At 39.0% G+C, this 15,344-nt stretch overlaps 1 protein-coding gene across 5 annotated transcripts in view; it reads right to left on the bottom strand.

The window, feature by feature from the left end:
• grm3 (glutamate receptor, metabotropic 3) overlaps window positions 1-12,597 on the bottom strand; it is a 44,141-nt gene extending 31,544 nt beyond the window's left edge. For 2 of the 5 annotated variants that reach the window (XM_085412071.1, XM_085412075.1), the window contains exons 1-3: window positions 12,470-12,597; window positions 9,098-9,168; window positions 2,945-3,004 (exon numbers count right to left, since the gene is read on the bottom strand). Coding sequence is in view for 1 of the 5 variants with exons in the window: in XM_085412075.1 (XP_085268201.1) it covers window positions 2,945-2,984 (40 nt within the window). In the remaining 4 variants the exon portion in view is untranslated. Of the gene's footprint in view, window positions 1-2,944; window positions 3,005-9,097; window positions 9,169-10,079; window positions 10,173-12,469 lie in introns of those variants that run through there. The other 3 variants (XM_085412072.1, XM_085412073.1, XM_085412074.1) reach the window with 3 other exon arrangements.
• Window positions 12,598-15,344: the final 2,747 nt, after the last annotated feature.

Genomic DNA, 15,344 nt, shown 5'->3' with positions numbered 1-15,344 from the left:
GCTTAATGGATATTTTCTCTTCTTCTAATAATTCTTTGTAAAGCTTGGAGATGCTTGCATGGAAGAATCCCTAAATCACTAGTTTTTGAAGTACCAAGACCATGTCATGTTTAAAGTCACTAAAATTACCTTACTTCCCCATTTTAATACTTGGATTGAACTTCAGGAGGTCCTCATGATTTTAATGCACTGGGTTGCTGCCACTGATTAATAAGCTATTTATGGTAACAAGCAGTGGGACAGGTGTACCTAATGCAGTGGCCATGAGTGTAGAGCACTTGTTTATTTGTTCAACTTATACACTCACCAGGCTGTTGCTTTGCTGACTTGTCAAAGTGCCAGATTATATTGCTGATGTCTATTTAGTCCACAGCAATTGTTTTGAAGGTATAATTAAAAGATATATAAGATCTAATGTTTTTCCCCTTCAAATGCAGTGAAATTACCCATCAGTAAATTAATAAATGCAAGCAAACAAACAGAATTTTGTGTGCACACACACCTTGACCCCATCACCAGGATGTCTGATCTTAGCCAGAAATGTTGTCAACCCCAAGAAGCAATCCCGTTAGCCTCCCTCATTCTCTCTGTGTTGTTGAGTTTGCGTTTGGCTACTAAAAAGTCACTCACAAGGCTTGAGTAAGACATAGCTCACTTCTTTTGAATTCTGCCACTTGTGCCTCTCCTGCAATCCTCGGGAGAGATAAGACAGAAGCTGGAGGTTGACGTTGTGACTAGAAAAATCAATCTAGACCAAGGAGCAAGCTCATGGTAAAACTTCTCTTGATTCCTACTTTATCTGTGTGTGTTTATGTGTGCGTGTGTGTGCACGCGCACATGTGTAAGAGAAAGTGAAAGAGTAAGTCTCCCCTCTTTAGTGGGCAGGTAGGAGGATGAAAGCTTCTCTTAGATGCAGGCAGCTCAAATTTTTCTTCAGGCGGCTGCCATACCTTTACTACTCTGCTCTGTAATATCACACACATACAGACGAACGCACACACCCAGACAAACACCCGCCCACACACGTGCACACACACATGCACAAACACACACCTCTGCTTCTCTGAGGGGTTGACCTAAAAGCAGACTATTTCTATGTCTTAGCTTCCTTGTGCATCAACCAACAGAGATCTGAATGAGTGTGGTCAGGAAGCACGTAAAGGACACACAAAATCAGGTTATATGATACATAATAAATTCTTACTGTAGGCAAGGCAGGAGTACTAATACATAATTTGAACTGTAAAATTTATATCATTTATATGGGCATATATTATTTATATAACTGTGATGTTCCTGTCAAATTCTGACAGGAGATTACCTGACATGGATATTTAATTCCACGTAATTTCTATATTTTGGAGGGACATGGGGGATGACATTGATGGTGTCAATGAAAGATTTATATCAATTCTCAAAACCGTCACACATCCTTGATGTTTGTCTGTAGTGGAGAAAAAAAAAAGATCCTCCTTGAATGATTTCCAGTATTCCCCTGAAAAAGCTGGAGTCCCTATAAATATAGCCTCCAAAAATTAAAGTTGATGATGATAATAATAATAATAATAATAATAATAATAATAATAATAATATCATTATTAGTAATTATATTATTGAGTCTAAAAAAAAGAGAACACTGTCATGAGATTAGTTTTGAGTACAACACTGCAAGAAGGCTGCAGATCTGGCTATGTGTTTGTTTTGAGGGTGTCTTGGTGTAAACGCATGCTTATGGATGTGTGTTGTTGAGTTTAAAATTGTATATTTATGGAGCTAGAACTCTAAGAGTTCCTCCAATGCACTCCTTTGAAACCATGCTTTGTTATAATTGGCAGCTCTTGAGGTCAACTTCCCAGAAATGTGTCAAACAATATCTCCCAGCACTTTTACACTATCTCATGGTGTCCGCTGAAATTGAATGTTTGCTTCATTATAACCTCTTGGAAAGTTCCCAAACCCAGCTTCCTTTCTCAAGAGCAACTGTGCAAGTGGAACACACACTGTGTAACAGAAAATCTTTTTGTCCCCTTTTCCATTACTGAAAATGTTTCCAAGGAGGTTAAAGTACAGGACAATAAGCCTTGGGTTTTTCATGCAGAGCAGTGACAGAGGCTGTATTAAAAATACTTATTTAAAACGCTGAGTAGTTTTGACCCCAGCTTGTTTTTTTGGTGTGGCAGGAAAACAAACTGGTACTAATCTTTATAGAGAATGAAATAACTCTCACTACTGCTACATCACAAAACACACCCTTTGCCACATTAGTGGTTAACAGCTTTTTTCCTTTCTTTCTTCTGTACTGCATGGTGCCATTCTTTGGGAATGTAACATTTCTCCAAAGACATACTTTGACATTTGAGGATTGATTGTAAAGTAAAAGTGAAATCCAATCAGTTGCATTGTACATCCAGTGTGCCCTTCGCCTGGATGGAATGTCATGAAATTGGCACATCGAAATGTGACGAAGACTGTTGATTAAATTTTTGTTTCTGAATGATTAAACCCCTAATTAGGCCCATGAAAGTGCACATCAAAATGCTGTCTATCCCATCTGCTCCATATTTAAGCATGACCAAACAAAACAAACAAACAAAAGTATCATTTGACACCAAACTAAGTCCAAGGTAACAAACTTACCAAACTACTACCAACACACATTTTACTTGTTTATTCTTGAGAAATATGATGCACCCGCACAAAATTTAAAGCAAACATTTTTTTGGTTTGTTGTGGTTTGTTGCTATGTGCACTATGTGCTGCTATGTGCTGTGACTTTAAGCAAGGGAGAATCTGCCCAAACAAACAAACAAACAAACAAACAAAAATAAACAGGATGTCTGCTTCCTGTAAAACCACGACCTCTTTTTTACAGTTAATTCACAGACTGACATGCAGACATCTACCTTTGCATTAGATAGGCACACACAGCTATTAACTGCCTTACCTGAATTGAAAAGGATGGGAGAAGACACCAGCTGGCACATAGCAACATCATCAAAGAGCCCTATTAGAGAGATATGGGGGGGGATACTTGAGGTGAGTAAAGAACAGGCAGAAAATAACAGCACTGTTGACTAAAAAGAGAGAGCAGGAAGACTACTGACCCTTCTCCTTGGGAGCTATGATGCAGAGTAACATCTGACAGACAACCCTATTTCACCTCTGACCCTGCTCAAGTCAAACCACACTCCTCTTTTGCTTCTCATGTTACATCCTCTGGTTGCTCCAAAGCAGCTTCCCTGCATCCCTTCCTCCACCCCCCTCCTTTGCTGGTGCTCCACTCTTCCTATTTATTTCCACCTCCCTTACACCCACCACAGCCCTCACTCTCTCCCTAACAGGCAGGGCTGCTGTGGATGACACGTATCCAGCTGAGAGCAGCCATGCAGGGTCGATGGACCATGGTACGCTGAGAGGAGAGATAGCCCCACAACCTGTGTGTTTCCACTGACTGTGTGTGTGTGTGTGTGTGTATGTGCCTGTTTATCTGACTATTACAGATCTGACAGAACTGAAAGCTGCTCCAATGACATGAATCTCACAGTATGAGAAGACACTGTATGTATGTGTGTGTGTGTGTGTGTGTGTGTGTGTGTGTGTGTGTGTGTGTGTGTGTGTGTGTGTGTGTGTGTGTGTGTGTGTGTGTGTGTGTGTGGTCTTTCTTTCTTTCCTTTTTAAGAGAAAGAGAATGGATGTAGCATCAGAAGCTTTGCTGCTGTGTGCTGAACAACAGACCCCTTTAAAGACGGTGCACACTGTCAGAGCTTTATCAGTTAATTCATCAGTGGCTTTGTGTGTTTCAGCCTCCTTCCATCTCTTTCTCCTTTCTCATTCTTATCTTTTAAGGCCAAGTAAGAACAGTGGTACTTACAACTGTTAAGTGAATGTGAATTCAAGGTATATGAATTGTTAAAGACGGAGTGCGGTGTAGCCTTTTCAAATTGTGTGAAAAGTGTACTTTTTATTTTCCCACTCACAAAACAATGACCTGCGTGTGTGTGCGCGCGCATGCGTGCGTGCGTGTACATATGAGTGTAGAACTGGTGTCCTAGACTTCTGACAGTGTAACGGGTGCAATGGGCTGTGACCATTAATTATTTACAAAGTGCGTTTTAGGCAGGAAAGACTGATGATCCATAAATAGGACAGAAACATCTCACAAAATACAACAACCAAACAACGAGCAAGACATGATGCACAACCCTCCAACCCTTTAGTATTAGCGCATAAATCTACATGGTTTTTAAAAAAAAAAGTCTTATAAATAAGTTCTTAAAAATTTTTACTTGCATTTTATAGCTCTGCTTATTATGCCATCTTTTATTACCATTTACCAGTTAAAATCAATAATCAGGTACTGAACTCGGCCTTTCCTGTATTGATCAATCGGTATATTTCTGACCTCCATTAGGGTCCAAGGTTAAAGGTGGTATCATGTTAGACATGACATAGAAATGGACCTTAGAGAATTGCAAATATTAACCACACACCCTCTGAACTCTGGTTTCTCATAATAGAATGATCCTCCTTCTGTTACATACTTGAAAGTAAATTTGAAATGAAAATAGGTTTAACCCGTATAGAGCACGTTTAGAGCTACACAGGCTAGACTCTGCTCTCATGTGCAGTGGGTACTCCAAAAGGATCCTCTACTAAAAGAGCTTTTAACCTTCGAGCACCACAAAAAGTCTGCAGTGGGAGTACTTAGCGCTCTGTTTTTTGTAAGTTGCGGTACAGCGAGACCTCCAAAATGGTTTGAACTTAACCATGAAAATGCATTAAGTGACAGAAATTGTATTAATAGTTTTAATTTCATTTCAACTCCGCTTCGTTCGAGTCTCGTGTCAAGTTACAATGTTAAACAAGGTGTTCAAACATATAAAATATGCACATTTGTCTCTGTTTTTCCTCTGTTTTATCACCGTAACTCCAACATGTTTGAGTTGTTGACAGCTGATGGCAAAGAAAGAGCAACGTCACCCAACATCTGAGAAACTTTTACATTTAATTGACAAAAATAACACAAAAACAATTTAGAAATTATTCTACATTGTGTTGAAAATCGATTAATATTTTATCCTTTCCCACTAAGTTTCAGTCAGATGTCTCTGCATGTGTGCATTCCCTGGGTTTTGTGATCTCCAGCACGTCTGACTGCATGATTTAAACATTAAAGAATGTCTGTTCAACCTAAAAACAGAAAAGGGTGGCGAAATGTGTGAAAGCATCCATCAGACCTGCAGTTTATCACTATAGAAGGCAGTGGACCTGTCAGAAGTAGAATTACTCCTCAGTGGATTGCATCTATCAACTTAACTGTCATGTAATGACCCTGTGAGACATCATGACGCATCAGTCTAACTCACCATGGCACAGATCTTGTGGTACCCTACTTAATTCATGTTCACACAGCTTGCAACTCTGTCCTCAGCATGGTCGATACATGAGGTGCACAGAGCTTTAATAGACAGGTAGAGAGTAATGGAGTGTTGACCACAGTATAAGCTATCTGAGGCTGTTAGAAGAGTACATTTAATTGAGTTGGACAGAGACAAAAGCCTTTCAGATAGGACCAAATGTTGGTTGGCTTTGCTTGATTTCGGTTAGGTGGTTATGTGCAAAAACCAATTACCGCTGACATTCCTCACTAATTATTAGAATTTAAATTATGTACTAAGTTTATGATTTGCCCTCCCACATTAGCCCTGGAATCCTCATCACTGTAATTGTAAAATTCATTGTTCCCACATCAGCACAAAAAGTTCAGTCGACTGAATTTAAACAGGAAGTCTTTATTTAACTATATTAAAAAGCTCAGTTTCGTCTTTCTGACTTGTGAATATTATAATAATGTTTATGTTTTAAAGCAAGGGAGGATTTTTTTTACTTTTTTACTATGAGTGACTATCAATATCAAACAAGACCAAAAAAAACCCCCAAAACAAATGCATACCCACTAAAAGCGTATATGCACAAATGTATATAAATAAGACCTGAAGTGAGAATTTTTAAGTACTTAGTGCAACATTAAGTTTATTGGGTCATATGTGAGAAATTATAAAAGCTATAAAACAAGCTGACTTTTAGGCAACAACCATAAAGCATACGCACACAGACCACTTTAGGTACACCTTGCTCCTTGTGATCTTGGATCCCCTTTGGCTTGCAAAACAGCCTTAATTTGGTGCTGGAAACATTCCTCTGAGATTTTCATCTAGCAGAGATCAAGACTCATCATATCAGGCAACATTTTTTATTTAATTTTGGTGCGCCCATGCAAATTAAAGCCTCAGTTCTTAGCTGACAGGAGCGGTATCCGGTGAAGTCTTCTGCTGCTGTAGCTCATCTGCTTTAAGGATCGATACGTTGTGTGGTCAGAGAGGCATTTCTGTGTAGCTTGGTTTCAGTTAGAAGTTATATGAGTTGCTGTTGCTGTCCTATCAGCTCAGCACAGTCTGGCCATTCTCCTCTGACCTCTAGCATCAACAAGGCGTTTTCATCACGAGAACTGCTGCTCACTGGATAGTTTTTCTTTTCTTTGTAAAACCTAGAGATGGTTATGTGGGAAAATCCCAGTAGATCAGCATTTTCTGAAATACTCCGATCTGGCACCAACAACCATGCCTCATTCAACTCACTTAACTCACTTTTCTTTCCCATGCTGACGCTTGGTTTGAACTTCACTATGTCATCTTGACTAAGCCCACATGCCTAAATGCTTTGCATTGCTGCCATGTTATTGCCTGATTGGATATTGTGTCTGCATTCACGAGTGGCTGAAGAGGTGTACCTAATGAAGTGGCTGCCACTGTTGTAATACTTGTTTTCAGTCGTTGTGCTTTGCAGAAGACATTTATCTAATACATTTAAAATTAAATCTAAATTCACAATTGTCCAAAGGACATTTTCAACTTATGGCACTATGCTGTACCTACTATTATTTATTGATAACTTCACAATGACATTCACAGCTCTCATGCAGTTCCCAGGTGTGTGCCAGATGCCCGCACAGCAGTGAGCAAGGAAACGCTGAGTGGTCGGATAGAGAGAGTTTGACTTGAGCAATATGGGTGAATACTGTATGAACAATGTAGTTACTATACCTGATGCAACAGGGGAGGAAAGGTTACTATGGCTGTAATGTGACCAAGACCTGAGACGCTTTACAGTACTGGACAATTCTGTGTGTGACAGGAAGTTTTGCCTGGTTATGACATAAAAAATGAAAGCAGAACCACTTGGTATTTCACGCAGTAGTCATTTACCTATCCCAGTTTATAAAACACTGCTGACCAGTGACATGAGATAAAGAAGAAAACTGACACTGTGTGTGCTCCTCACAGGTTTAGTTAAAACAGGGATAAAGCCGTTAGCTGAATGCCCTCCATTTTAAATCACATATTCACAGACAGAAGTAATAAAAAACTCAGTTGCATGCCACTATCACACTACCAAAGGGAATATAAAACACTAACATTAACATACATAATGACTTGTACTGCTGTTTTTCCATTTTCAAATTGCCCATTCCAAACACTAACCCAGTTCTGGATCTTCATCTTGTTATTACGCTGTGTATTATCAGCTATCAGTTAAAACAACCTTTAATTGGCATCAGATGAAAAAGGTTGTAATCCAGCAATAAAACATCTGGAAATGTCACGACATCTGCACCATGTAACTTTTGTTTTGTATCGATAGCCGCTATTGCATGACCAGGAAGCCACCCCTCACTATGCATTTCACACATTCTCTCACACACACAGTTTCCCTGCTCAAGATCATAATTTATTAACAAGTCTGATCTCTCTCTGAGACACACCATCACAGCTGTACATCCCACTGCCCTTTCGCTCACTGCCTCATCCCCTGCGCGTATGTATGCATGTGTGCATGTAGTGAAAAAGGGATGTCAGTGCACGCAGTGTATACACGTGGATGCTGGTAAGTGTGTGCGCAGCTCAGTGTATGCTGTGACTGTAGTTAATGATGAGTGGTGAGCTGTGGGAAGCAGGAGTGATTTCCAAACACTTCCCTGTTTCCTCACTGGAGCATAACAGTGAAAGGATCATGTTGAGCACAGCAACAGTGTTTCTATAAAGAAAAAAATGATAAAACTGGAAAGACCTTCAAAGAAAGAACTTCAGGAGGCCTCCGAGAATGGATGAAGGACCTATTTTTTGTGTTAATGACTACTCCCTACATGGAATCACTAAAAACAGCAATTATCCTCAAAATGAAACCATTTAACAAAAAAACAAAAACAAAACCCCAAAATGATACATGCTAGAAAACCAGAATCTTTATACAAATATGCCAGTGTAACTTTTTCTCTATGATGCCTTCTCCTGCTTTCTAGGATTCCTTAATTTAGGTCACTGTTATAAGCATTATGTCCCATCACTTTTATTGGTCAATAACCGTCTTACAGACAAAAAATATGCCAAATAAATATTTTGTAAAATTTCGACATGCTGGCTTTTGGAAGTCAGTGTAGGAGTGATATTCAAATTATCAGTCCTTGGTACAGCCAAACTCCTAAATATCATGTTTAAACAACAACAACAAGACAATCAAGTAGGTGAAGCCAGACGTCGATGTGGCAAGTTGGCAATGTGCAGATTTAAAAGTGGGGAAACTAGAGATCTATTCATTTGGAACAAACTTCCATGTGTGTTTTTGTTTGTTTGTTTCTGTGATGAAGCTGCCATGAAAGTGATAGTGCTGTCTTATTATGATGGTATAGTACATAAAGCTGAATGCAAATATGGCTTCATGGAATGATACCTACTTTAACAAAATATCGGGCTGATGGTGAGCAGCAAATTATTGCATTTAATTACTTCAATAGACACTCGCTTATTCTTTTAATGCGTGGTGATGCCACTGGTTGGTCATAAATTCATCCCATAGGGACAAATAGCCATTCATACTTATAGCAACTTAGAGGCAGCTGTTAACCTACATGTCCATGCAGGATAACACACATGGAGCAGACTGACAAGCAGAAGCAGAACATAGTTCATGTCCATATTTGTTCATCAAAGTGGTTCATTTGTTTTTTGCATGAAACAAGTCACTGTCATTTTTAACCTACCTGTCTGCTTACTGTGTTAGACTCGTCTTGGCTTTACACTGAGATTAGATTCCATGTTTTCATCCCCTCATCTTCAGTGTTGATGAACACAAGAAACCAGAAAGAGAAAGAACAGAACAAAAGAGGAAAAGTAATGATTTCAAATCAGTATAACAATTGTGAAAATACAATCTCGTGTGATGTTAATTTCATTTATGCCTTGTAGGTATGAGACTGCCTATAAAGACTTCGAGTCAGGAAGAAAATGAATTCAGCACCAAGGACAGCGGCATAAAAAAGCACTCTGCTGTCCTCAGAAACACCTGAGCGTCAAAAGTATGGAGACACTGTTGACCAGTTTAAATGAATATTACTGTAAAGCAGGAGCAAAAGCTGGTAATTGACTGTCAGTGGCAGCTTTTTCTATGCTTGAGTTTTAGTGACGTATGCTTCATCAAACATTTTAACAGGAAAATATCCTTCTAAAAAATGTAGCATACAAACGATATTTTTAACATACGCACAAACGATTAAATAAAGAAATTATTTAAAATTATTTATATTCCAGTTAGTCACACTTAATCCTCTTCACTGGAGCGCCACACATCTCAGCAAAATTTCAAATGATAATTATATAATGTGATTGTTTCAAATAGTTCTAAATCATGCAAAAATATTTGTATATTTTCATCCTTGTCTATTAAATTTTGCTCAGTTTTGATAGTTCTTTAAATGTTCTCATCCTTTTATATTCAGTAAAATTATGTTCCATTTTTAACTGGCTAGGACATTAGTCACATAGATAAATAAAGAAATAAATAACACTACATGGAATATCCATATTGCTTTCTAAAATTTTAATTGAATATAACAAAAATATAGATAATGTCTTAAAAACACTCTTGGAGCAAAATTCCCCTTTTCCTCTCTCCTTTTTTTCTCAGCAGTTAATGTACATCCTACTATTGGTAACATATAGTCACCAACTTATGATTAAACACACCTCCGTCTCAGCTGTCATGCACAATCCTGTCAAGCTGTTGAGCTGGTGCATTTCAGGATGTTAGAGCTCCCCACAGCACATATGGCTATAGCTGCAGAAAAGAGGTCATGATAAAGGTGACGTTCTAAAAATTTCTATGAGTACTTTGTTATATTTCTAATACACAAGTCGCTTTTGGATTTAACTGCTATTAACTGCCACTGTGCCCCATGAATAATAAAACTTTTTAAATGTCCTATAAAAGCTTAAAGAACTGACTACAACATAAATTCTCACCATAATCTCTCATTTATGGCTCTAGAAAAGGGACTTTGGCTAATACGTCTGATTTATAAGAAAAATATATAAACTAATAAAGTCATTTTGTCATCGCATCACTGAAAACATCATCCCATAATATGTAGTGCTCAGCGTTTCTTCTAAAGTCAGAATCTATGATACAACACAAGCATGCACATACACACACTTTGCACTGCTCTACAGCAGCTATTGATGAGGTTCTGTAGTACATCCAGTTCAGTTAGGTGTAGTGTGTGGAATGTACATGACCATTTCGACATATATAGTACATACAAACAAATCGAAATCACAATCAGAAGGTTGTAAGCACATTTGATAACAAAATACATCCATTCAGCAGGAGAAATTTTCAGCTGCCTTACCCACAGATTAACATCTCCTGACACTGAAGAACGCACATAAATACATTTACACATAAGCATGTAAACACAAGTTAAAGTCTTAACATGTCACTACATCCCCACCTATAGTTGTCATCCTTGCACGCACATGCAGAGAGTTAATGATGTGCAAACTCTCTGTACAATTGTTAAATTAAACTTAGTTATGCAACAAGTTTCACAAAGAATTTACACTGATGTTGCTTTATATCAATAAGGACATCCCAGCCTAGTTAATCAAACATTACATTTTTACAATATACATAAAAACCATAATCATAGAAACATGAATATTTTATATTCATATATATTATTCTGAAAAAGCATGTAGCTGTCATTTTACACAAGCAATGATAACATGTTCACATTGAGCAAATACACTCTTATCTAACTGAGCAACATAGTTAATTTAAAAATTTTCATTGCTTATTATTTAGTAACCTAATCATTTTGATATCGCATTCCTAATAGAGCTAAAAAAAAAAAAACACAGTATATGATTATCACAGATGGACATTTTATCATGGTTTGGTAAAATTATATATCACCTAGTAGTTCCCAATTCAATACAGTAACTCCAGTATAACAGAAACATTATTTTATCCTTATCTGCTGCATATCATTCTAGTAAAATATGACAATTTTGGTTAAAATTGATTAAGAATAATCAAAAGTCTTTCACTGACTATTCAACACATTGATGCATGTTTCAGCATGGGTCGTGTGGGGCAGGAATGATATCTGTTCTGAAGTGTGTCCAAAATGCACACCAGTAAGAATTAAACACAAAAATACACACACCTAAAATGCATTGTTTTTGTTTTTATGTTTGTTTTTAAAAGACAGCACATTATAGACCCTTAATATATTAAAGCTAATTACAACCTCTCTCTCGGGGCTTATAAAAATGCACCTGCTCTACATGAATTCCGACACGGGCCATGATTTTTCACTGTTTATAAAACTGTAATTTGCAGTTGTTTTTCTAGTAGAGTGCAGAAGATTTTTTTTTTTTTTTAAAGGCCAGTAATAGCATGTGGGTTTGGCTATATGAATCAATATGTTTATCCAGTTATCCTCTAAGTTCTGTTACCCCTCTACGCTTGTTAGTGAGAAATATAACATTGCTAGTTAAAGCCAGTATAGCTCATAGACAGCAACTAATGTGGACATTCCCATTTTGCTTGTTCTACCTTCAGTGCAGGTCCACTTGCCTTTCCTCTAGCGCAAGGTGTGAAGTGGATCCTTAGATGCAAACGGAAAGTAACATTGATAAACAATAACCAGATCCAGATATCGGATCCACCTGTATGCCTCTTTTCAAAGACTACCCGGGAAGCCTAAAGCCAAGGGACATGCCTCAGTGCGGTTTGTCTGAACCCAAATAACTTCTCCGCGCGGAGTGAAATACGCAACTGCAGATAGTCTTTGTTTCACCTTCTGTATCTTTATCGTGCATCTGCTGCAGAGATTAGCAACCATTTTCCCCCCGCTGACACAACCCAGAATTACTGAACGTGACTGAAAGGAAACAACAAGCACGTTTATGCAGTACAACTGGCTTTTTAAATCCTGCGCAAAGTTCAAAGCAAATTGTTCCCTACAGTAGGATTGGCTGACGCGCGCTTGAACGCTCCCGGACTGTCAATTCTTTCACTGCACTCTGACAACCACTGCCTACCAGTCAGGAATGTGTGAGATTTGACCTACCTTGACGGCTTCGATCCTTGAAAGGTTGCGCACAAATCTCAAGCTGCTGGAAGTTTGACTTAGTCTACTCCTGATCCCTCGGAGGAGTCGCACTGAGAGAGAGGATGGGCGCCACTGCTCTGCGCGCCAGCTCCGTGGCTGTGTGTGTGTGTGTGCCCGTGAGCGCGCGTGCACGAGTGAGGAGAGAGTAAGTGAGAGAGAGAGCGAGAGAGCGAGAGAGAAACAACAGACGAGCAGAGCTGAAGCCCCTTGCCAAAGGATGCTTCAGTCTCCTAGCAACAACAATCGATCTGGCAAGGTGACATTTTTATTGGATAAAAAGAAAACTTAGCCACTCACCCCCCCCCACCCCCCCCCCCCCCCCCCCTTAGCACATGTTTACCACTCAGAACAACAACTCCAGCTTCAGTGAGTGAAGATAGAGAGTGAGAGAGTGAGAAGAGAGGTGTGTGTATATGTGTGTGCTGCTCCAAAATAGATGTTTTATGTGTATAAAGGTGCAGAGTGACACAGAATTTGTTCGCATTCATCTGTCCTTGTAGCCCGGCTCAAAACACATAAGCAGTGGTGTATATATAAAAATCCTTACCCCTTTTTTAAATTTTATGGAGGCTCTATTATGTTTAAAACACATTATTACAGTCAATTTTGTCAGCATGAAGAACAGCACTAAACATGCAGCCCATGCTTCAGCTAGCTCAGGCATATTAGAAGAGAAGGGCATCCAACCCCGGAGATGTGACTAGAAGTTTACATCATGCGTCACACTAACAGGATGCATGATATTTTTCACAAGTTAGGTGTCAGTCTCTCTTACCTGTGTATTTCCCATCAGGAGAACAACAGAAGGTGGCATTCAGTAGTGTGTGCGTAGGTATAGGTGTGTGTTTATGTGTACACAGGTACGCATCTGAGTATCTGTACTAGTACGATTATGCATATGGAGTCATTAGAATGCAAATATGCAAGTGCGCAGCCCCTATTGAACAGAACATACTCTTCACGCATGATTGAGTAACACAGCGTCCTCTTTCTCTACTCAACACCAATACACACAGAAATACGTAGTACAATGCACACAGACACACACTCGAACACAAGCACTCATTCGACTAAATCTTGATTTTGTATTGTAAAGTTAGTCAAGTGCATAGAGATAGCCTGTCTGAGGGCTTGCTCAGAGCTGTTTGTGATTGCAGCTAAAGGCCACAGCATGTTGTTTTGCCTGTTTTATATGGAGATTTATGACATGAAAGTTTCTAACTAGCTTGGCCATTTTTCCATACATGCAATGCATGATGCTACCTGGCATCAGAAAACTGTGAGATTAAGCTTTGGTTGAGAAGAGATTTCTTAGTTAACTGAAGAAGAAAGGGTAAGAGCATCCACTTCACACCTCTGTGAAACACACATGCATGGGAAAGAGGTGGGAAATGCACACACTCTCACTTGTGCCCAGTGTCAGTCACAGCTTTCTCGGACTTCCATTCCTCATCCCTGTCGTTCCAGCTCGGAGATGCTGGCTACTCTAATAAAGGCCTCATTGTCTGGATGGCATGCATATATGCAAAAAGCCTAGAAAGCCAGCTTTGTCCCATAAGGGTCACTCAGCTTGAGAGCTTTGTGCCAGGCCTTTCCCCACAGACAGCAGAGTCAAAAAGAAAGAAAGAAATAGAGAGAGGAAGAGAGCAACACAGAGAGAGAGAGAAGAGAGAGAGAGAGAGAGAGAGAGAGAGAGAGAGAGAGAGAGAGAGAGAGAGAGAGAGAGAGAAATGAATGAGATATAGATGGCAAATGTGGACATCCTGAACGTCACTGTATGAAACTACCTCATACTGTTATGTGTATTTGTAGAGGAATTTAACGTTTTGCCTTATCATGGTGAATTGCTCCAGCTCATGCAGCAGGAAATGGCTCTGCTGGGATTATGTTTCCTTCTTCTTTGATTCCCCACAGATTGTTTGTGTCCATGCGCTAATAGAATTAACCATGCTTCATTTCCCATGGTCTTCTGTCCTTTCTTGGCCTCGTGATGGATGGAGCTTCACACAGAGGAGCGAGTGTGCTTAGAAGTGTGCCCAGTGTTGGTCAGACAACCGGTCTAGTTATAACCACAAGCGTCCATTTGCTTTGGTCAGTGTGGTCACTTGTGATGTTGCCAAGTGGACAAAAGAACTCATAGAAACATAAAGCTTGAGGCGATTAGGGAAATTTCTGTCTGACATAAAAGAAGTATATTTTTTAAATTGAGTCTTATGGTTAGTGTTGTTAAGTGCTGTTGTTTATTCAGATGTGTCGCTGCAAACCTAAGCATGTTGCCATGTTCTTTGTAGAGAGAAGAGGCTTCAAACAAGGCTAACTGTACAAATACTGACTGTATCATTTAACATGCTGCGATGTCCACTCTCGGGAAGATAGGCAGCTGTCTAAAATGTTTTCTGCTTGAAAAACATGAATAATTGTGAGTAATTATAAATGAACAATATAATAATAAGAAAAAGTAAATAATCTCTGTTAATGTAGAGTGATGGAGTTCAATTTGTTTGGAGGCCTCATAACAGTTCCCAGATTGATAGGCAACTTAGTTTTTCACACATTACACCTTTACACATATTGGCTTAGATTGTATTAATAAACAATGACATGATATTGTTCAGCTGAGGTTGTCTGTACCTGATGTTGCAATTTTAGGACCTGGTAAGTTCTCATATATGAAACCCTAAAAATGTAGACATTCTTTTACACATGACTACAGTTCACATTTTTTGTAAACATGCATTGCAAAAAAAACAACCAAAACCCTGTAACCCAGGTTTTTTGTTCGGTTTGAATACTTCCTTGATATCATTCTCTTCTCTTGCTAAGGCCCCATTCA

The sequence above is a fragment of the Rhamphochromis longiceps genome, linkage group LG7 (assembly GCF_057381845.1).
Source record: "Rhamphochromis longiceps isolate RC_006_pf linkage group LG7, R_longiceps_female_GT1.1, whole genome shotgun sequence".
Lineage (NCBI taxonomy): Eukaryota > Metazoa > Chordata > Actinopteri > Cichliformes > Cichlidae > Rhamphochromis > Rhamphochromis longiceps.
Note: the sequence above shows the minus strand (reverse complement) of the source record. Positions and strands in the feature narration are given on the sequence as shown.